Source organism: Mytilus californianus, unplaced genomic scaffold, assembly GCF_021869535.1.
Source record: "Mytilus californianus isolate M0D057914Y unplaced genomic scaffold, xbMytCali1.0.p SCAF_3, whole genome shotgun sequence".
NCBI lineage: Eukaryota > Metazoa > Mollusca > Bivalvia > Mytilida > Mytilidae > Mytilus > Mytilus californianus.
In genome coordinates this window covers 25,879,701-25,902,168 of record NW_026262679.1, presented here as the reverse complement: position 1 = coordinate 25,902,168, position 22,468 = coordinate 25,879,701, and the positions used below count along the sequence as shown (strand labels likewise).

At 33.5% G+C, this 22,468-nt stretch overlaps 1 protein-coding gene across 4 annotated transcripts; it reads left to right on the top strand.

The window, feature by feature from the left end:
* Window positions 1–9: 9 nt before the first annotated feature.
* LOC127734222 (probable tRNA (guanine(26)-N(2))-dimethyltransferase) lies at window positions 10–19,957 on the top strand. 4 transcript variants are annotated; one of them, XM_052243986.1, is made up of 7 exons: window positions 10–101; window positions 8,234–9,675; window positions 10,467–10,557; window positions 14,120–14,392; window positions 14,971–15,055; window positions 15,825–15,874; window positions 19,692–19,957. In XM_052243986.1, exons 2-7 carry the CDS (start codon window positions 8,261–8,263, stop codon window positions 19,866–19,868), a joined length of 2,091 nt encoding a protein of 696 aa, XP_052099946.1. In that variant the 5' UTR covers window positions 10–101; window positions 8,234–8,260; the 3' UTR covers window positions 19,869–19,957. The 4 variants fall into 4 exon arrangements, with proteins under 4 accessions (XP_052099946.1, XP_052099947.1, XP_052099948.1 ...); XM_052243987.1 differs by having other exon boundaries at window positions 19,676–19,834; XM_052243988.1 differs by having other exon boundaries at window positions 14,971–15,033; window positions 19,692–19,831.
* Window positions 19,958–22,468: the final 2,511 nt, after the last annotated feature.

Genomic DNA, 22,468 nt, shown 5'->3' with positions numbered 1-22,468 from the left:
TCCGCATTTGGTTTAAAGTTTACATGTTTCCACATGCTTCCGGATGTTGCAGAACATTTCTAATTTTTCATCACTTTTAAATTTTGCATTTAAAACGAATGGTAAGAGACTGCACTACAATCAATAGTTGTTTTATTACAGTGTGCTAAAAATCGGTAGGAAAATTTGTCATGACAATATTTTCAAAGTTAAGAAAAGGACATATGTGAGGTGACAGCAACCCCATATTGTCTGAATAATATTGACACAAAATATACCAAAAGACATATTGATGACAATATATATATAGTCTTCAACAATAGATAGGTGTCTATACCATTGGTTAAGTTCTAGATTTAAGTTGATTCTAAAATAGTTGTAAATAAAATTAACAGTTACTACCGGTTTACAAACAGGAGACCCAATTCCTCTCTTTGCAATTCCTTTCAGCATGTTCAGATTCTGTGTCTATTTAAGGTTCATGTGGACACTTTGGCTGCGTTTCATCTCAAAATTTACTCTGAGTACAGACAAACCTGTGCATCTGGAAAATTTTAAAGCATAGCATGATCTAGGTAAATAAAATTCAAATGCATTTTGTGTTATAGAAAATTAATCAAAGTACTGAAGTACTGAACATCGGATGACTGCAAGTTCTGGTGGATAGTCACAGGCACTTGTCTAAGAAAATATAAAATATCTCTATACCTGAAACATTGTGAAAGTTAGGTTAAGGTACATCATGTACATAGATGTATTTTTTTCTGAGACAAGTTCCTGTGTGGATGATGATAAATGACAGAGAATTCATCCTTATGATTATTATATTGTAGTGATATAATCATGGGACAATCATTTGTTATCAGTATAATCTAATATTTGTATAACAGTTATATATATATAGCAGATCATCTTAATAACTCTACTGGCAAATTTTCATCCATTTATACCATCATTCTATTCTACTATTCTAATGATAGTGCAGTGCAAGTGCATGGTGGACACTCTTCTGTAATAATTCGTTTTTCTAATAGGTTTGATTTGAGGAGGCATTCATATTTCTCCCGCTAATGAATATGTGTTGATAATGACAATACAGTTCACTTCAATTATTACCTGTGGGAAATTCTCAAACCTCTTTCCCAACTTTGTTTATTTTGGCATCTTTTGTATGAACGAAAAAAGTGCACTGCAATATCCAGATAAGTTTTTAATTTTCTAAAACATAAAATGCATTTGACAGAGCTCCAGATAAGAATTCACAAATTGGGGTTTTTACCCACCATTTTTTTTATGTAATTGGGTGATAAAGTTTGATAAAGTTTTTTAATTGCATTATCAATTCCAATTCACCCCTCAAGCAAATATCAAATTTGGTTTTTCACCACCAAGCTCCTTAATGTATTGGGTTTTTTCATCAACACAATATTGAATATTTAGGCATGTTATAATCACATTATATCAACCCCAGATGTGTTTCCATCTTAAATGTGTTTCTTTCTTTGTATATGTGCTTAGCTGTTTTATTTGGTTTATTCACTGACGAGCAATTGTACGTTTAATTTGTGTCCCGTTTTAAACGTTCTGTCAGTTTTGTATTTTCTCAAAACTTATGTAAACTGCAGCTGGTGTCACTAGTTGGACAGTAACTAATTGCCTTTCTAGATCCCATATGATCACCCTACAGTTTATAGTTGGGGTAGGTGTGGCTAAGTGTTTAGATTTTTATGTAATATATGTGAAATTTAGGTGCTGTAAGAAAGTTTTGCCAGTCCTTTCACCTATTTGCCAGATCTACTTTTAAATAAAAATAAAAAGTAGTTCCCAGATTTAAGATATACCCCAAAACCTTGAGATTTATAGGGTGGTTTAATGATGGAGACCACATTCAATTTAAATTTACAAATAATTCTGCAACATCAAGTAAATAAATGACAATGTTATACTGCACTTGCCAATAAGACAACTATCTTAAGCATCCAGAACAATTAGACCAAAACAAAGAAAGTGTCAAGCTGCATAATTTGACGTAAACAACAGATAAGTGTATTCATTCATCAACTAAAATGAAAAAAAAATAATATATAAACTGTTTTTGTTTAATTCAATTTACATAAATATGGGTTAAGTTGTCCCTTATCAGAACTTTTGGTTTCCGATGCTTTCCAACTACATATCATGTCATAATTGATTTGGCCTTTCACTTTTTCCAACTGATTTCGTTTTTGACGAAACCCCGTGTTTATCGTTCTTTAGCAATGTTCTCGTTAAGGTACGCAAACACGCCCGTGCGTTCAATGGACGCTTCCTAAAATCACTAACTGAGTCTTGTTATCATCATAACTTTCCCTCAGCTATCAAAAAGAAGCCGAAAACATGCTTCTATTCAATATTTTTATCGGACATTTACTTTCGTTTTAATTCATTGTATGTTATGATAAATCCCGAGCAATTGGAAAAAATATGACAGCATGTCACACGATAATTGGATAAACGCTGAGAAGATCGAAATGTTTTCATAAACACGTGTACCTTTTGAGCAACAGAAAATTCCAACAGGGACCCATTACAGCTACTTGATGCAGGGCTCTATTTTAAGAACAAAAGGACATTTCCAATTATAAATATTATAAAAATAGATTTACGCGACGACTGTAATCAGATAAGGGTAAATAACGCAAAGGATAGCGAATAAAAGCGTTAAGAACTCATGGTTTTGGCATATAATTGGGTTTTCCTTTGAATTAATTGGGTTATTGAACCCTGCAATGGGCAATTGCATTGGGTTTTTAATTATTTGTATTGCGTGATCATGCAAATACGCAGCTTATCTTGAACTCTGATTTATCTAGGGCATGCTATCAGGCAACGGCGTAAACTATTTGTATAAAGCTTTATTTTTCAGAAGGTAGAAGACCTGGATGTTTCATACCTTGTATACAGATACCTTATGTCACCAAGTTTTCGTCTGTCATATGTCCATTGTCCTTGACCTCAATTTTATGGTCCATTTTTTTTGTCAAAAGAAATACTCAAATTAATTACAAGTAATAGAATAACTATATTTGGTATATGGGTTCCTTGCAAGTCTACATGTCCATCAGGTAGAGTTCACCTGACCTTGACCGGGTAAATGACCTCATTTCATGGAACAGTGATCAAGGTAAAAGTTACAAGGTCAAGTCCATATCTCAGATACTATAAGACTTAGGTCAACTATATTTGGTGTACGGAATGATTGAAAGGTGTACATGTCAGACTAGCAAGTTTCCTCTGACCTTGACCTCAATTTCATGGTTCATTGGAAAAAATGTTTAGTTTTTGTGGTTTAGTCTTTTTCGCAGATACTATTAGCAATAGGGCAACTATATTTGGTATATGGAATGATTTTAAGGTGTACATGTCTGTCTGGCAGGTTTAAACTCACCTTGACCTCATTTTCATGGTTCATTGGACACTGTTTAGTTTTTGTCTTGCCTCGACGAAAGTCGCAGAAAGTGAGACATAGGTATTACTATCTGGCGGCGCCGGCGGCGTAAACTATTTGTATAAAGCTTTATATTTCAGAAGGTAGAAGACTTGGATGCTTCATACTTTGTATGCAGATACCTTATGTTACGAACTTTCCGTCTGTCATATGTCCAATGTCCTTGACCTTATTTTCATGGTTCAGCGACTGCTTGAAAAAAAAGTTTAGTTTTTTTGTTATGTAAATTTCTCACTTATTATGAGTAATAGGATAACTATATTTGGTATATGGGTTCCTTGCAACGTCTACATGTCCATCAGACAGGGTTCACCTGACCTCAGCCTCATTTCATGGATCAGTGATCAAGGTTAAAGTTACGTGATTAGGTCCGTTTCTCAGATACTACAAGCAGTAGGTCAGCTATATGTGGTGTATGGAATGATTATAAGGGATACATGTCAGTCTGGCAGGTTTCATCTAACCTTGACCTCATTTTCACGGTTCATTGGTCAATGTTAAGTTTTTGTGTTTTGGTCTGTTTTTCTAATACTATAAGCCATTGGTCAACTATATTTGGTGTATGGAATGATTGTAAGGTGTACATGTCTGTCTGGCAGGTGTCATTTGTCCTTGACCTATTTTCATGGTTCATTGGTCAATGTTAAGTTTTTGTGTTTTGGTCTGTTTTTCTAATACTATAAGCAATAGGTCAACTATATTTGGTGTATGGAATGATTGTAAGGTGTACATGTCTGACTGGCAGGTGTCATTTGTCCTTGACCTCATTTTCATGGTTCATTGGTCAATGTTAAGTTTTTGTCGAGCCTGCGACTTTTGTCGCAGAAAGCTCGACATAGGGATAGTGATCCGGCGGCGGCGGCAACGGCGGCGGCGGCGTTAGCTAACTTCTTAAAAGCTTTATATTTTAGAAGGTGGAAGGTCTGGATGCTTCATACTTTGTATATGGATGCCTCATGTTACGAAGTTTCCGTCAGTCACATGTCCAATGTCCTTGACCTCATTTTCGTGGTTCAGTGACTACTTGAAAAAAAAGTTAAGATTTTTTGTAATGTTAGATTCTCTCTTATTATAAGTAATAGGATAACTATATTTGGTATGTGAGTACCTTGCAAGGTCCTCATGCCCGTCAGACAGTTTTCACTTGACCTCGACCTCATTTCATGGATCAGTGATCAAGGTTAAGTTTTGGTGGTCAAGTCCATATCTCAGATACTATAAGCAATAGGTCTAGTATATTCGGTGTATGGAAGGACTGTAAGGTGTACATGTCCAACTGGCAGGTGTCATCTGACCTTGACCTCATTTTCATGGTTCAGTGGTTATAGTTAAGTTTTTGTGTTTTGGTCTGTTTTTCTTATACTGTATGCCATAGGTCTACTATATTTGGTGTATGGAATGATTGTAAGGTGTACATGTCTAGCGGGCAGGTGTCATCTGACCTTGACCTCAGTTTCAAGGTTCAGTGGTCAAAGTTAAGTTTTTGAGTTTTGGTCTTTTTTTCTAATACTATATGCAATAGTTCAACTATATTTGGTATGTGCGTACCTTGCAAGGTCCTCATGCCCGTCAGACAGTTTTCACTTGACCTTGACCTCATTTCATGGATCAGTGAACAAGGTTAAGTTTTGGTGGTCAAGTCCATATCTCAGATACTATAAGCAATAGGTCTAGTATATTTGGTGTATGGAAGGACTGGAAGGTGTACATGTCCAACTGGCAGGTGTCATCTGACCTTGACCTCATTTTCATGGTTCAGTGGTTATAGTTAAGTTTTTGTGTTTTGGTCTGTTATTCTTATACTGTATGCCATAGGTCTACTATATTTGGTGTATGGAATGATTGTAAGGTGTACATGTCTAGCGGGCAGGTGTCATCTGACCTTGACCTCATTTTCATGGTTCAGTAGTCAAAGTTTAAGTTTTTTGAGTTTTGGTCTTTTTTTCTAATACTATATGCAATAGTTCAACTATATTTGGTGTATGGAAATATTTTATGATCTATTTGGCAGTCACGCAGGTTTTATTTGACCTTGACCTCATTTTCAATGTTCATTGCTCAGTGTTAAGTTTTTGTGTTTTGGTCTGTTTTTCTTAAACTATAAGCAATAGGTCAACTATATTTGTTGTATGGAAGAATTGTTAGCTGTTCATGCCTGCCTAGCATGGTTCATCTGACCTTGACCTCATTTTCATGGTTCATTGGTCAATGTTAAGGTTACTTGGTTAATGTTAAGTTTATGTGACAGTTGTAATAAAGCTTTATATTTAGGACTATCAACATAATATCAATGATTAGTAAAGAAGGCGAGACATTTCAGCGTGTGCACTCTTGTTGTGTTTTGGTCTGTTTTTCTAATACTATAAGCAATAGGTCAACTATATTTGGTGTATGGAATGATTGTAAGGTGTACATGTCTGTCTGGCAGGTGTCATTTGTCCTTGACCTCATTTTCATGGCTCATTGGTCAATGTTAAGTTGCTCTTGTTTGGTCCTCTTCTCAGATACTATAAGTTATAGGTCAACTATATGTGGTGTATGGAATGATTGTAAGGTGTGCACGTCTGTCTGACAGGTTTCATCTGACCTTGAGCTTATTTTCATGGTTCATTGGTCAATGTTAAGTTTCTGTTGTTTGGTCTTCTTCTCAGATGCTATAAGTAATAGGTCAACTATATTTGGTGTATGGAATGTATTTTATTATTTAACTGCTGATTACTTACATTGAAATAGATTATTTTATAAAAATCTTTAAATAACATTAATAGTGATAATAAATAATAAAAACTTTTAAGGGATCATTACTAAACCGTAATTAACAAAAACATTGGAAGGTGTGAAAATGTTAAAATAAGGTCACTTATGCATGAATGTTTAACATAGAATACAGTTCACTCCAGTCCCTTCATAATACTATAAGCAATAGGTCAACTATATTTGGTGTATGGAATGATTGTAAGGTGTACATGTCTGTCTGGCAGGTGTCATTTGTCCTTGACCTCATTTTCATGGTTCAGTGGTTATAGTTCAGTTTTGGTGTTTTGGTCTGTTTTTCTTATACTTTATGCAATAGGTCTACTATATTTGGTGTATGGAATGATTGTAAGGTGTACATGTCTAGCTGGCAGGTGTCTTCTGACCTTGACCTCATTTTCATGGTTCAGTGGTCAATGTTAAATTTTTGAGTTTTGGTCTTTTTTTCTAATACTATATGCAATAGGTCAACTATCTTTGGTGTATGGAAATATTTTATGATGTACATGTCAGTCTGGCTGGTTTTATTTGACCTTGACCTCATTTTCACGGTTCATAGCTCAGTGTTAAGTTTTTGTGTTTTGGTCTGTTTGTCTATTACTATAAGCAATAGGTCAACTATATTTGTTGTATGGAAGGATTGCAAGCTGTACATGTCTGCCTGGCATGGTTCATCTGACCTTGACCTCATTTTCATGGTTCATTAGTCAATGTTTAGTTTTCTTGGTTAAGTCTGTATCTTAGAAACTATAAGCAATAGGTCAACTATATTTCGTGTATTGAATGATTGTAAGGTGTACATGTATTTCTTGTTTGGTTTATATGACCTTGACCTCATTTTCTTGGATCATGTTCAGTTTATGTGATAGTTGTAGTAAAGCTTTATATTTAGAACTATCAACATAATATCAATGATTAGTAAAGAAGGCGAGACATTTCAGCGTGTGCACTCTTGTTGTAGTTTGGTCTATTTCTCAGATATTATAAGCAATAAGTCAATTATATTTGGTGAATGGAATTGATTGTAAAGTGTACATGTCTGTCTGGCAAGATTCATATGACCTTGATCTCAATTTCATGGTTCATTGGTCAATGATAAGTTTTCATAATTTTGTTAGTTTATCAGTTACTATAAGCAATAGGTCAACTATATTTGGTGTATGGAATGATTGTAAGATTGATCTATTGTGCTATTTTGTGGCGGTCAGTTTTTATTGGTGGAGGAAGCACGAGAGCCCGGAGAGAACCACCGACCTTTGGTAGGAAAATTGACAATCCTAGTCAACTAAGATTGGAGTCGAGTGCATCTGCCACTTGCAGGATTTGAACTCACAACCTCAGTGTTGACAGGCTTGTTATACAGTAGTACGACTACTTAGATCACTCAGCCAAAGAGGCCCCAGAATGATTGTAAGGTGTACATGTCTGTCTGGCATGGTTCATTTTACCGTAACCTCATTTTCGTAGAACATTGATAATGTTAAATTTATGTGATACTTGTAGTAAAACCTTCATATTACAGACTTTCAACATGAATTCAATGATAAGTAAAATAGGGGAGACATTTCAGCATGTGCACTCTTGTGGTATCAATGCACAATTTTCTGCCACGTTAGTTTTCTAATGTTTTCAAAAAAAGTAACCCAACTGTTCTTGTGGCCTGAAAATCTGTGATCAAGGTGATACTGTGAAATAATTACAGAAGAAAGAGAATATTCAAAGATTTTAAACAACAAGTAGCTATTTTGAAGGAAAACTCCAAAATGTTCATCTGTCATATTGTATATAGCTTAAAGGAAAGTATTCCAAATATTATTGAAATCATTTTTTGATTTTAAAACTATGGAAACATGAAGAAAATTTATTAGAAATTTAAAAAAAAAGGAACTCACAGTAATTAGGAAAGAAAATCAAGGGAGACAAATGTTACTTAAATTTTATCTCACAAAATTAACAGGTGCAAGAAATCATAGAATCATTTGTTAATATAAACACATTTTCTTTTCTTTTCAGATCTTTCCCTAATGGAATTTACCAGATATGATCAAGACGTTTGGATTATGTAGACCATTATACACCTCACAATATCAAACACATTTATTAAGGTTTATGTGTACAACAGTAAAACCAGGAGGTACAGAGACAATGGAATGTAATACTGTTCAAGAAGGTAAAGCAGAGGTTCTGATAGAATGTAATACTGTCAAAGAAGGGAAAGCAGAGGTTTTGTTTCCAAAGAATGTTTTCTATAACCCAGTACAGGAATTCAACAGAGATTTATCTGTTGCTGTTATATCTCAGTTTGCCAAGGACAGGTTAACAGATTCAACAGATGGTAAAAAATCTAAACAGTCGAAGGTCAAACAGGAATCTGACTGTATGAAAGTTGATCAAAAAGATGAAAAGAAAGACACTATTGACATTGTCAAGGATGAAAAGGAAGACACTTCTTCTACTGACAAGGTCAAGGATGAAAAGGAATTGGAGTTAGAACCTGGGAAGAAGTATGACAATGGAATTAAAATTTTGGAAGGATTATCAGCTTCAGGACTAAGGTCAGTGAGATTTGGATTGGAAATTCCTGGGGTCAATTCCATTATAGCTAATGACTTTGATGAAAATGCTGTTTCTTTTATCAATAAAAATATTGAAAAGAACAATCTTCAGGAACTGGTCAGTTCAAGCTGTGATGATGCAGCCATGGTAATGTACAGAAATAGGAATCCCAAGGAACATTTTGATGTTATTGACCTTGACCCTTATGGAAGTCCATCAAAGTTCTTGGATGCCACTGTTCAAGCTGTTAAAGATGGTGGTTTACTATGTATAACATGTACAGATGCTGCTGTTTTATGTGGGAATGCCGGTGAAACTTGTTACTCTAAATATGGAGCAATGTCCTTGAGAACTACATCATGTCATGAGATGGGTTTGAGAATTATTCTACAGTGTATTGAATCACATGCTAATAGATACTCTAGATATATTGTACCTTTAATCTCACTGAGCATTGACTTTTACTTCAGAGTTTTTGTTAGGGTACATACAGGTCAAGGTAAAGTGAAAAGGTCAGCTAGTAAAATGGCTATGGTTTATAGCTGCAATGAGTGTAAGTCATTCTCTTTACAAAGAATTGGAGCCATGATACCCACCAAGGGAAATAACTTCAAGTACAGTCCAGCTACAGGCCCTCCAGTCACAGATAAATGTGAGCACTGTGGAAGTAAGCATCACATTGGTGGACCGATTTGGGCAGATCCTATTTGTGACATTGATTTTATTGACAGTGTGATAAACCGAGTCAATGACAATAAAGATTCCCTTAAAACATCAGAGAGAATTGTGGGAATGTTAACTCTTCAGAAAGAAGAGTTACAAGAAGTTCCACTTTACTTCAAACTAGATTCACTGTTTGGTTTTGTGCATGCTGAAACCATGCCACTTATACAGTTCAGGTGAGTGGATAACTTGGTATGTATCTTTGGGAGGGTTGAGATCTCACAAAACATGTTTAACCCCGCTGCATTTTTGCGCCTGTCCCAAGTCAGGAGCCTCTGGCCTTTGTTAGTCTTGTATGTTTTTTAATTTTAGTTCATTTATATGTTTTGGAGTTTAGTGTGACGTCCATTTTCATTGAACTAGTACACATTTTGTTTAGGGGCCAGCTGAAGCCCGCCTCCGGGTGCAGGATTTTCTCGCTGTGTTGAAGACCCATTGGTGGCCTTCGGCTGTTTTCTGCTCTTTGGTTGGGTTGTTGTCTCTTTGACACATTTCCCATTTCTAACCTCAATTTTATCACATACAAAAATTTTTTTAAATAACATACATGTACTTGTCAAAATATCTTACAAATTTGTATTGACCTACAGATTCAAATGGCCTTATTGATCATGTTGATTGTATCATACAATGTATTCATTTCATTGTTAAGATATGTGTGTATATGATTTACATGAAAAACAACTGAAGATGTAAATTTTTATGTTTAATTTTAGAATGATGTATTACATAAAAAAAATACAACCACTACCATCTGATTTCACCATGTTGACCATTTATAATATAGGCTGACACCATTTTGGAATACAATGTACTCAGATACATAAATGGAGTATATTTATATGTATGAAATTGATTGTTAATACTGACATTCTTGTATTGAAATCTTATGATTTCAAATTTCAAATAAGATAAATGTTATGCATTATCTATTCTGCTATAATACCTTGTAACTTTTATTATTCAGATCAGCCTTATTAAATGCAGGATATAAAGTTTCATTGTCACATGCCATGAAGAATTCAATCAAGACAGATGCTCCTCACAATGTCTTATGGGTAGGTCTGTAGATCGTTTTTAGTAATAATAAAATCTTTATCTAGATTAACATGATTATGATACATTCATTAAATATTTGATTTACACATACAATATTAGAAAGAGATCTTAAAGTGTTTATCAATACAAATTTATGGCAAAGATCTTCATATGTAATGCAGAATTTGAGCAGTGATCGGGAAGGACGTGCGCCTTGCGCCAATTGCACTTATCGACCAGAAATGGCGCATAGAGTGACAAATGTAAGCGCCCGCGTGGCGCATGATATTTTTCACTTCGTTTTGAAACGTTGAGATATCGTCAAATGGATTTCCGATCGTATTTCGTGCCGCCATGTGTGAGTACACAACTGTGTAGTGTTTACTCCAATGATAGGAGCACCTATATATTTTTGGGACGTCTCGGGTGTTTTCCTATTGTAATATTAGCAACATGCGGTATGACTGATAACCCAAAAAACGTAATTAACCATCATTCATGATATAATTTTTTTATAAACAACTTTAAATTTGTGAAAATTGGCTAGTACCTAATTATAATCTTTTAAGTAAGCTTGCTATTATTTCGATTGAAAAATCCAAAAGCCTTTTTATGAATAGCATAGTATTTGTCTCCATAAAAGGGGCTTAACTGTCCTTGTCAATTTTTTTGGTCTTTGGCTCGTTTTGACATTTTGTAAACATGCCTTCAGCGAATTGTTGTTGTGTCTTATCAATTAACGTTGCTCTCTACTGTTATTCTTGTCATTGTGATGAAGTAATAATAATACAAGTGCAGAGGAAATGTCAGAAACGTCCTCTAATACGGAACGTCTGGAATAAGTATGGTATCGACGAAGACCCAAATTTAATGTAAAAAAAACCATGAACATGAACAAGGGAACAGTACAAGTTTTAACATTGTAAATAAAGGTATCGTAAATATTGTCCGGTTTGGAAGAAGTTATTGTATATTCATTGAAATTGAAATTACAAAATCACAGGAACAATATCCATGATATTAATTAGAATCATACTTGTAAGTACAGTGAAATATACACTTTTTTTATTTATTTTTTTTATTGTAAACGAATGGCCCACTCATTTGACAACATGGCCCATTAATTCTAAAAATGGCTCATTGAATTTATTTTTGGGGGGCCCTGGGCCCATAGAGAAAAAATCCTTCCAGATCACTGATTTGAGTACTTTTGTGTGATAGGCATTTCCGCCAACAATGTTTAGCACGAGGATCATTATTGTGACAGTGTGATTAAACAGATATAGTATGGGATGTTTCAGACTAATGAAATTCTTCATTCATCATGTTCATTATGACAAATCATTTTCAATGTTACATTTTGAAACACAATAGCAAAAAATAATTGCCAGATTATATCCCCCCCCCCCCCCCCCCCCCCCCCTGGTGGATATGCCTTAATTAAGTTACTGGAATCTGTGGTAAGTGCCTTTTAGACCTGAGCCAGTTTAGGTTAAGCAGTCGCTCCTAACAACAGATTATAAAATAGCTCCCATTACGATGTGACTATTTTTTTTCTACTGTCTAAAGGTACCTGAAAACTCTTATAAAATTGTGAATGGAAATGGGGAATATGTCAAAGAGACAACAACCCGACCATAGAGCAGACAAAAGCCGAAGGCCACCAATGGGTCTTCAATGCAGCGAGAAACTCCCGCACCCGGAGGCGTCCTTCAGCTGGCCCCTAAACAAATATGTATACTAGTTCAGTGATAATGGACGTCATACTTAACTCCAAATTATACACAAGAAACTAAAATTAAAAATGATACAAGACTAACAAAGGCCAGAAGCTCCTGACTTGGGACAGGCGCAAAAATGTGGCGGGGTTAAACATGTTTTTTGAGATCTCAACCCTCCCCCTATACCTCTAGCCAATGTAGAAAAAACAAACGTACAACAGTACGCACAGTAAAACTCAGTTTAAGAGAAGTCCAAGTCCGATGTCAGAAAAGGAAACAAAAGAAAATAAACAAAATGACAATAATACATAAATAACAACAGACTACTAGCAGTTACTGACATTCCAGCTCCAGACCTCAATTAAACTGATTGAAAGATTATGTCTTCATCATATGAATATCAGGCACAATCCCTCCTGTTAGGGGTTTAGTATTATACCATCATAAAATATATGAGAAGAACATAACCCGTGTCATGCCAACAACTGATTTTAGAATAAATATGTTTAATTCCGATGCAAAGACCCTATAAGTGAATCAATATTAAAGCCAAAATATGCAATCTTTAATGACCTGACAACAGTATCGTAACTATATCCCTTCTTAATAAGTCTGTTTAAAGGTTTTGTTAGCTTTTGAGGTGAATACTGACATTTTGTGCTTTGTAAAGAATATTACCATAAAAGATTGGATGTGAAATATCGGAACGTATAAGATGTCTGCATGTTGAGTTATATTTACGAATGATGTCCTTATACCGATGATAAAATTTAGTAAATGTTTTGACTAGTTTATGATATCGAAAACCCTGGTGTAATAATTTTTCAGTAATACATAAAATTCTCTCGCTAAAATCTAATACGTTGTTACATACACGAGCGAATCGTACAAGTTGAGATATATAAACACCATAAGATGGTGACAAGGGAACGTCACCATCTAAAAATGGATAATTAACGATAGGAAATGAAAAATCATCTCTTTTATCATAAATTTTTGTATTAAGCTTCGAAATTCCCGTTAATGATATAGATATCAAGATATAAACCAATAAAACAGGAAATTCCTGCATTTAAAGAAGCATGTGCAATTGTATATTAATAATATTTTGAGGTCTGTTGGTTTACATGTCATAGATTTAAAAAATATGTAAATCAACATTTAACCTGATAAGAATGATTATATTAGACAAGAAATTGTTTTTCCAGATGGTTTCCTTATTATACTTTTCAAAACTTACATTTTTTTCTTTTTGATAACATAACATGCTTAGCACATGCGCAATCCATCTCCATCTGAGGTTCAAATTGAAGCTGGAATGAATAAGGATTTAAATGAAGTAGAATTATTGACTTGCAAGCCAATAAAAAAATCAGCAAAATATCATTTCGCAATTCTGCTTTTATAAATGTTTGAATAAAAAAAAATATACCGGGTATTTAATTTTTTGTCTAAATCATAGATAATGCCCCTTTAAGGAATAATTAGTATTAACAGGCATAAAGGAATCTGATGTTCAGTAGTTGTCAAAGTAGTACAAAGACTGTACTTTGACCTATAATGGATAACTTTTATAAATTTTGACTTGGATGGAGAGTTGTCTCATTGGCACCCATACCACATCTTCTTATATCTATAAAATATTGTAGAAAAAATTATCAAAATTAATTTTTGTATTTCTAGTAACAAGGAGATGATGGTATGATTGCCAATGAGACATTGAATATCTTAAGATATTTGTTTGTAGAATTTGACATGATTTAGGTGGCTACTTTAAGGGAACATAGTAGTTAAGTTTTACATCAGCTTTATGTGGATTGTTGATGATCAAACTTAACATGTACTGTATTTTATTCCACAGGACATTATCAGAGCTTGGGTCAAAGGTCATCCTGTAAAACCAGCAAGATTAGAAGATACTGCAATAAAAACCTTACTTGAAAAAGAATGTTCTACTAAGGTATCATTTGAGGAACATCCTGAGGCTAATCCTCAATCAAGGAAAGATAAACTGCTCAGATATCAGGCCAATCCTGAACCACACTGGGGACCCAAGGCTAAAGCCACACGTACAATGTCAAATGAGTTACAAGAGGAGAGAAAAAGGAAGTTACAAGGAAAAAAAGGCAAACAGGTCATTTTTTTTTCTTCAAATACACAAGTTTCTGATACGCTAAAAGAGAGGTGAAAGATATCAAAGGGATAATCAAACACATAAGTTGAAAACAAACTGACAATACTATGGCCAAAAAAAAAAAAACCAAAAAAAAAAGACATAAAGACAAACAACAGAATACAAAACACTACATAGAAAACTAAAGACTGAGCAACAGGCACCCCACCAAAAACTGGGGGTGATCTCAGGTGCTCCAGAAGGGTAAGCAGATCCAGCTCCACATGAGGCCCCCGTCATGTTGCTATTGGAAAGAAGGTTATATTGAAATAGAGTTGTAGACTGGCATGATGTTACACAGTTAATGATCAGTACCAGGGAAGTTATAAGTTTGAATTGAGGGTTAGCAGTATTGTAATCCATTTTTCCTCTAATCATTAGTTTTAATTTCATAAAATTTAGATGTGTTTCTTTCCTAATTTCATTTTATGTTCTAGACATCTGAATTGATGATCTTGTTATTGTATAAGTAATGAATATATTTGATGATTTGAAGAAAAATTTTCTTTGCATTGAAATGACTGTTGAATTTTTAACAGAAGGATCAGATTGAGGAAGAGGAGGAAAATGACAGAAAGGAGTCAGATGGCAATAATGAAGAGGTGAAGAAAAGAAAATTATGTGGTAATTTTAAGCAAAAGACTGTTGCATTGGATAGTTACAAAATTTGGCATTGTATTAGTTAAAGAAATTGATTAAATATTTTTCTTGAGTGTAAATCAAATGGAAAATCAACATTGCTTTTGTGCTACATTTTTCATTAAAGTTTATTGGACTTTAAGGTTTGTATCTGCAATATCTAACAAGGATTGGAAAACAACTTGGTTTGAATATATTTAGGGGGAGCTATGGCCTTTAAAAAGGTAAATAATATGGAAAACCAATGTTGTATGCACTCTCGCACTTACATTTCTCATATGAATGGGAAAATAAGCACAGATCATTATTTTTGTGTGGAAGTTATGCCCCTCTGAAATGCAAGATATATGAAAAATTCAAGTATATGGACAGGAAACATTGGCTCCTTTGTAGCAACTTGTGGCTATTGTTGTTTTGGAGTTTTGAGATTTTAATCATAATATTACAACTCCAATCAAAATAATTGTTATGTATTTAAATATTTTCATACATTGTGGAGCAATATTGGACTTTACTTGGTAAAAAAATATAAAGTTTTCAAATACTTAGCCATTCTTTTGTAATGATTGCTTAGGACGAATACTCATGGGCCAGCAGTAAAGTCTTATTGCCATTTAAACTTGAAAAAGGAAAATAAAACCAGGGAAGACATACTTTTTTATATCAAAAACAATCTTTTCTTTTTGTTATTTGTGTGTCTCTTTTAGATATAAAGTTATATTAAAACATGGTATATTTCTTTGATATTTTACAGAAAGTGAGTTAACAGATCAAGATCAGGAAAATAGTGCTTGTCAGAATGAGGTAGTTTACAATAAATAGTGCTTGTCAGAATTAGGTAGTTTACAATAAGAATTGATGCAGAAACATTTGATTTATATTTAAGTAGTAGTCCAAAAAAGAATCATGCAAACTTTGAAATTATGCAATACACCTTGTAAAAGGCCTCAAATGTTATTTTTCTCAATTAGTTGCAATATGAGTGTAGATAACAGGGAATATGGTAATGTTTTCCATTTACTGTCATACCAGGGCAGGTAATTGACATACTAGTGTTGGATAATCGGTTGAAATTATCAACCGATTATCTATTACTATCGGTTGACAGTAACCAACCGACTATCGGTTATAATTGCATCATTAGAGCTTGCCCTTTTTATACGACGGCAAAAAAATTTTTGGGTTCGTATAATGCTATGATGTTGTCGTCATCGTACGAAGACACATTTGGTTTCCAGACAAAAATTTAGTTTAAGTGAATGGATTTTACAAGAAGGTTCAATACCACAAAAGGAAGGTTGGGATTAATTTTGGGGGTTATGGTACCAACAGTTTAGGAATTTGGGGCCAAAAAGGGGCCAAAAACAAGCATTTTTGTAGTTTCCGGACAATAACTTGTGTGTAAGTGTATAGATCTCACTGAAATTGTACCACAAGGTTCCATATCACAAAGGGAAGGCTGGGATTGAGTTTGGGGTAATTGCCCCAAACATGCAGGAATTTTTAGGGGCAAAAAAGGGGCCAGAAACAAGCATTTTTCTAGTTTCCAGACAATAACTTGTGTTTAAGTGTATGGATCTCTCTAAAATTGTACTACAAGGTTCCATACCTCAAAGGAAAGGCTGGGATTGAGTTTGGGGGTAATTACTCCAAGGGGGGTCAAAAAGATTGGGGAGGGGGGGGTATTTTTTTTCCCAATTTTTTTTCTTCAAAATTTTTGAAAAGTTTCAAGAAGAAATCTTCAATTGAAAGTATTGCGCAATAGCACAGTATTGCGCAATAGATTTTTAAGATCTTTGACCACATTTATTTTGTGTCAGAAACCTATATTATGTCGAAAATTTTATCACAATCCAAATTCAGACAGTATCAAGCTTGAATATTGTGTCCAAACTTGCCCCAACTGTTCATGGATCGACCTCTACAGTTGTATCAGGCTGTGCTCAGCGAAGCATTTTATTTTAAAATGAAATCATGCATTTAGTCACATTTGTACATGTCAACAGCGTATATTCCATATCATTGCAGAGTTTTATATGTTCATATTTGATTTTTTGTTTCCTTTTCATATTTTATTTAGCAATTAAAACAGTGAATCAATTAAAATCCAGATTCAGATTGACCATATTTTGTCTTATAATTACAACATTTATTACCAACAATCACACTAAAATTTTTAAATTTCAATGGTATTACTCACATTATAATTTCAAATACATAGCTGTATAAAAAGTTGAATGTTTCTCATTAAAAAAAAGATAAATAAAGCATTTAATTTTAAGCAATTTAAAATTAATCAAAAAATAAAACAATGCATTTGCATTGAAATATATACATTTAACTTAGGGGATCCAACCATTGTCTGTTAATTCGTGTGATTTTGTGATCATTTTTCTTGTCAGCTGTGTCATTCGTGCGTCTGAACTTATAATTGCAAGAATGTGGAATTCTTACATAGTTGATCCGTATCCAATCCGTGATTTGTATATATTTCAATGGCGGACAAACTGGGAAAATTTACAAAGATAAACGATGTTTAACAAGCAATTTGGAAAGGAATGTGACGTTTTTGACGCAACAAATGGATGAAACTTTAATAAAAGCCATTGCACCATGTTCTAATGTAGCAAAAAAATTATTTTGTCTAAAATTAGAATGATTTCATGTACGCCCTCGAGTAACAAGTACTGGAATTGAAAGAAAAGTATTTCAGAAAAAGTTATTTATTTTAAATAACAGACAATCAATTTGTATAGTCAATGCTTTTACCACGTTTATAAAGAAAGAAATTGCTTATGTCTTTGATTATAGGATGTTTGGCATTGTTATTGTCATCGACTGATATTTTTCGTTACAATTTCTTTGACTGCTCATGTAAATTGAAAACCGGAAGTGGACCGGAAGTTGATATGCTAAAAGTCCGGAAACTATAACGACAATTGATTGAACAAAATCCCAATTGATTATCGACATCGCCAGGCCCAACCAACTGATTTCCGATTTATTCCGATCATCGAAACAACACTATGACATACATTTTACAATATATTCTATATGTTATTGGAGTTATCTTCATCAGCATGAGTTTTGTAATGCATTCTATAGAATTTATATCTTGCCATCTAAGGGTCCATATATGAACATATGAACAAATTCTTTATTCACATTTTATCTGAAATATATTAAAGATTTATACAACTGATCAAAATGAATATAGAGTATGACATTTTTATGCCCCCGCCGTAGCGGAGGGGGCATAAAGTTTTACCCTTGTCCGTCTGTACGTATGTACGTACGTAGTCCCAAAATTGGTTTCCGTTCTCTAACTTGAGTTTGCCTCAACCAAATGTTATGAAACTTATACACAATGCTTATTACCATAAAACACAGATCAAGTTTGAATTTTGGTGGCGTCACTTTTACCATTCTAGAGTTTGCCTTTTTACAAATGAAAAAAATGCTGAATTTTTTGTTTCCATTTTCTAACTTTAGTTTGCCTCAACCAAATGTTATGAAACTTATACACAATGCTTATTACCACAAAACACAGATCAAGTTTGAAATTTGGTGGTGTCACTTTTACCGTTCTAGAGTTATGCCCCTTTACAAATGGAAAAATGGCTGAATTTTTCGTTTCCGTTCTCTAATTTTAGTTTGCCTCAACCAAATGTTATGAAACTTATACACAATGCTTATTACCACAAAACACAGATCAAGTTTGAATTTTGGTGGTGTCACTTATACAGTTCTAGAGTTATGCCCCTTTATAAATGGAAAAATTGCTAAATTTTTATTTTCTTCTAAATATCAAGTAATTTTTTAAAATTGGAGTTATCTTCCTTTGTCCATGATTATAGTTGAATCAACTACAATCAATGCTTTATACAATGCAATGTTTATTTTTGACTTCCACTGATAAAACACAGATCAAGTTGAATTTGGGTAGTATCACTTTAACCATTATTGAGTTATGCCCTTTATAAATCGAAAGATTGCAAAATTTTTAGTTTCCATTCTGTAACTTAAGTTTGCCCCAACCAAACATTATGAAACCTATACACAATATTCATTACTACAAAACTAAGATCAAGTACAAATTTTTTGTTTCCGTTTTCTAACTTTAGTTTGTCTCAACCAAATGTTATGAAACTTATACACAATGCTTATTACTACATAATACAGATTAAGTACGAAATTTGGTGGCGACACTTTTACCATTCTTGAGTTATGTCCCTTTATAAACATAAAAATTGCTGAATTTTTCGTTTCCATTCTCTAACTTAGTTTGTCTCAACCAAATGTTATAAAACTTATACACAACCGTTCTAGAGTTATGTATGTTTACAAGTAGAAAAATTGCTGAATTTTTAGTTGCTGTTCTCTACTTAAGTTAGCCTCAACCAAATGTTATGAGACTAACACACAATGCTTATTACCACAAAACTCAGATCAAGTTCAAATTTGGGTATCGTCACTTTTACTGTTCTTCAGTTATGTCCCTTTATAACTATATGATATGCAAGCGGGGGCATCATCTGTGTCCACATGTGGACACTATCCACATTTATTTATATAGGTATTTGTATTAATTCATAATGATAGTAGATTAAAATATTTGCAGGAAACCCCTAAACCTAAAAAGCAGGCCTCTTGGATAACAGCAAAAAACCCAGAAGAAAGGAGGAAAGATCCATGCAGACATTTTATAAAAAGGGGAATATGTAATTATGGAGATAAATGTAGATTTCTGCATTGCATACCATCTCATCAATCACCAGAGGGATATCCAAGATATTAGAACTGGAAATTTGTTGTTGATTGTTTATACTGTTTTTATGTCTGCAAAGAAATAAAAATTACCTGATACTAAAGTATATCAGTTCGATATTTTTAAGCTTTTGACCTTCCTTAATAATGAACTAAAGAATTTTAATTGGTCAAATCAATTTTGATGTAATTATGGCCTTGTTTCAATGTCGACCTGGATTGTAATCCCAATGTATTGCATTCTGAGACTTTCGTCACAGGCGAGACAATAATGACCGAAATCTTGTGCAAAAATTTCTGTCCTCTTGATTTCAACATAGCAGAATTTAGCTTTCAAAAATATGTGTCCTTTTCATTTACAGATGAACCGTTTTTGTCTCGAGTCAAGGAAATCAAGAAAGCAAGACTTAGGCATGCTGTTTCCAGCAGCGCATCAACAATGTATTAGTTTGTGATTAGGTCAGTTTATAGGGAACCACTAGTGTTAGGTCAATGGTATTTGGTATGCAGATGTATTAGCATTAGTAAATCTCATTTCCATGGTGATTATTTGGCCCTGCCCCCTCAGTCCTGGTCTATTGACTTTGAATGTTTTGCATAGTTTACATGTTTAAGTTTTGTGATTAGATCAGTTTAAGAATATATGATTTTTTTGCAATACAAAATTTTCACATAACCTTAAACATAAGGTTACAGTCAAATGGGCATATAGTCCTCACCTTGAGTCTGTTGATCTATTTCTTATAGTTACCAAGAAACTAATCATTTACCTGAAGAGGAATCATTAAACCTTAAAAATAAGGTCAAGTTGAGGCAACCACACAGATGAGCATGTACACATGATATAAAATCTAGGGACTATATACAGCTGAGCTATTGTATAAATAGTTGTATAATATCAATAATTTACACTAAAACATTTAACTATGACCCCTAATTGACCTTAAAGTGAGGAAAACACATTTAAAAAAAGCATAAAATATTATTCTGTCATACATTGTGGATTATGTGATTTTAAAAATGGACATAATTGAACTAAAGTGCCGTTTTATAGAGCTGATGTGAAGAGAAAAGAATTATAAAAACTTGAACATGAATTTGACAGGAAATGTCCCTTTAATAAATAATTACAACAAACTTATTTAAAAAAATATTTATGATACAAATTTTGTAATCATTTCATGAGACAAGTGATATTTTTGACCACCTTTTAGGGTTGGGACATGCATAAAATTTAGCTCACTTGCCACCCTCAAATCAAGCTTGAAAATCAAAACAAACTTGTGCAACTGTCTCAACTTTAATTGAGCCATCATACATATGCTAGTTTACGATATGGACTGAGAAACTAAAGAAACTGTTACTGAAGTAGTCTTCTTGTAATGAATTGTGCATATTGACCCTGCTGAGAAAGTGATCTTATCAAGAAAACATCACAGAATTATTAAGTATTAAGTTACCTTAAAAAAGAGATCAAAGTAAAAGTGTCATGCATCAGATTGTAATTTGGCTCTTAAAGAGGCATTGGCTGTCGAATTGATATTCACCGATTTGACTCAAATTCTTATATTCAAATTATAACATATTAAAATGCATATCCAAATTATTAAAAGTATAAAATAAACAATTAACGATACATAGACTCGATAGTATGTATCAGTATTTCGTGTGTATTTTAGTCTAGACGCCATCTAATTAACCATCAAGGTGACCTCCGAAGACTGCCGACGGTCATATAACATGATATAAACATAAACATAGATATAAATAGATTGCAAACTCGTGCAATTGGATTTTTCTAGGTCTGTTTGATTTCATTATATAGGTTAAAAAAGTATGTTAATAATAGTTTTTACCTGTATAAGAAGGAGTTTTTCTAGATCGATCAGTCAACCAAATGATTTACCCTTGTTTCACTTCCAATTTTTACATTCTTTTCCATCTAATAACTGCCTAGTTCATGCATAACCCATCTCTACCTATAGGGATCAATTAAAGTTCACATGAATATGGATTCTATGAGAGTGAATAATTCATAAGTGATGTTTCTTTGCTTGATTTGACAAAACTGAACCAAACTGGCTGTTAAAAGCGAATTATTATTTCACTATTTCACTTTCATTAATGATTGAACAAAAAAAAATCATATTTTATTTTTTTTGTATCTGGTAGCTAATGCATTTTAAAAAACTAAATACAGCATTCCACTATTTAGAAAACTGATTAAATCTGAAAACAACACTGATATATAAAAGACCAAATATTTAACCATGTAAAAATTAATGCCTCTATACACAAAATATGAATACCCGGTAGTCTATTTTGCTTTTGAAATACATGTGAAAAGTTTTTTGTCACATCTTGTTAACAATGCCCTTCTAGCATAATATACAGGTAGTTCTGGTATGTCTCACAAGGAAAAAATACTGGTCACCTTCAAGATTTAACAGGACAGTTTGTCTCGCCAGTGTCAAAAGATGTAAAAAGCAGAAGCCGGGGCATATATTATTTGTATGAAGCTATTTATTTTAGAATGTAGAAAAACTTGGATGCTTTATATCTTATGTACAGGTGTCTTTCCATCTGTTGTATGTCGTATCTTCTTGACTACCTTTTCATGGTTCAGCAACT

What these genes read in the sequence shown, in the direction of transcription:
- LOC127734222 (XM_052243986.1), top strand. Translation starts at nt 8,261, where the DNA reads ATGATCAAGACGTTTGGATTATGTAGACCATTATACACCTCACAATAT. An exon ending in CTCCTCACAATGTCTTATGG is followed by an intron (nt 10,558 to 14,119) that starts GTAGGTCTGTAG and finishes TTTATTCCACAG; the next exon opens with GACATTATCAGAGCTTGGGT. An exon ending in ATAGTGCTTGTCAGAATGAG is followed by an intron (nt 15,875 to 19,691) that starts GTAGTTTACAAT and finishes AAATATTTGCAG; the next exon opens with GAAACCCCTAAACCTAAAAA.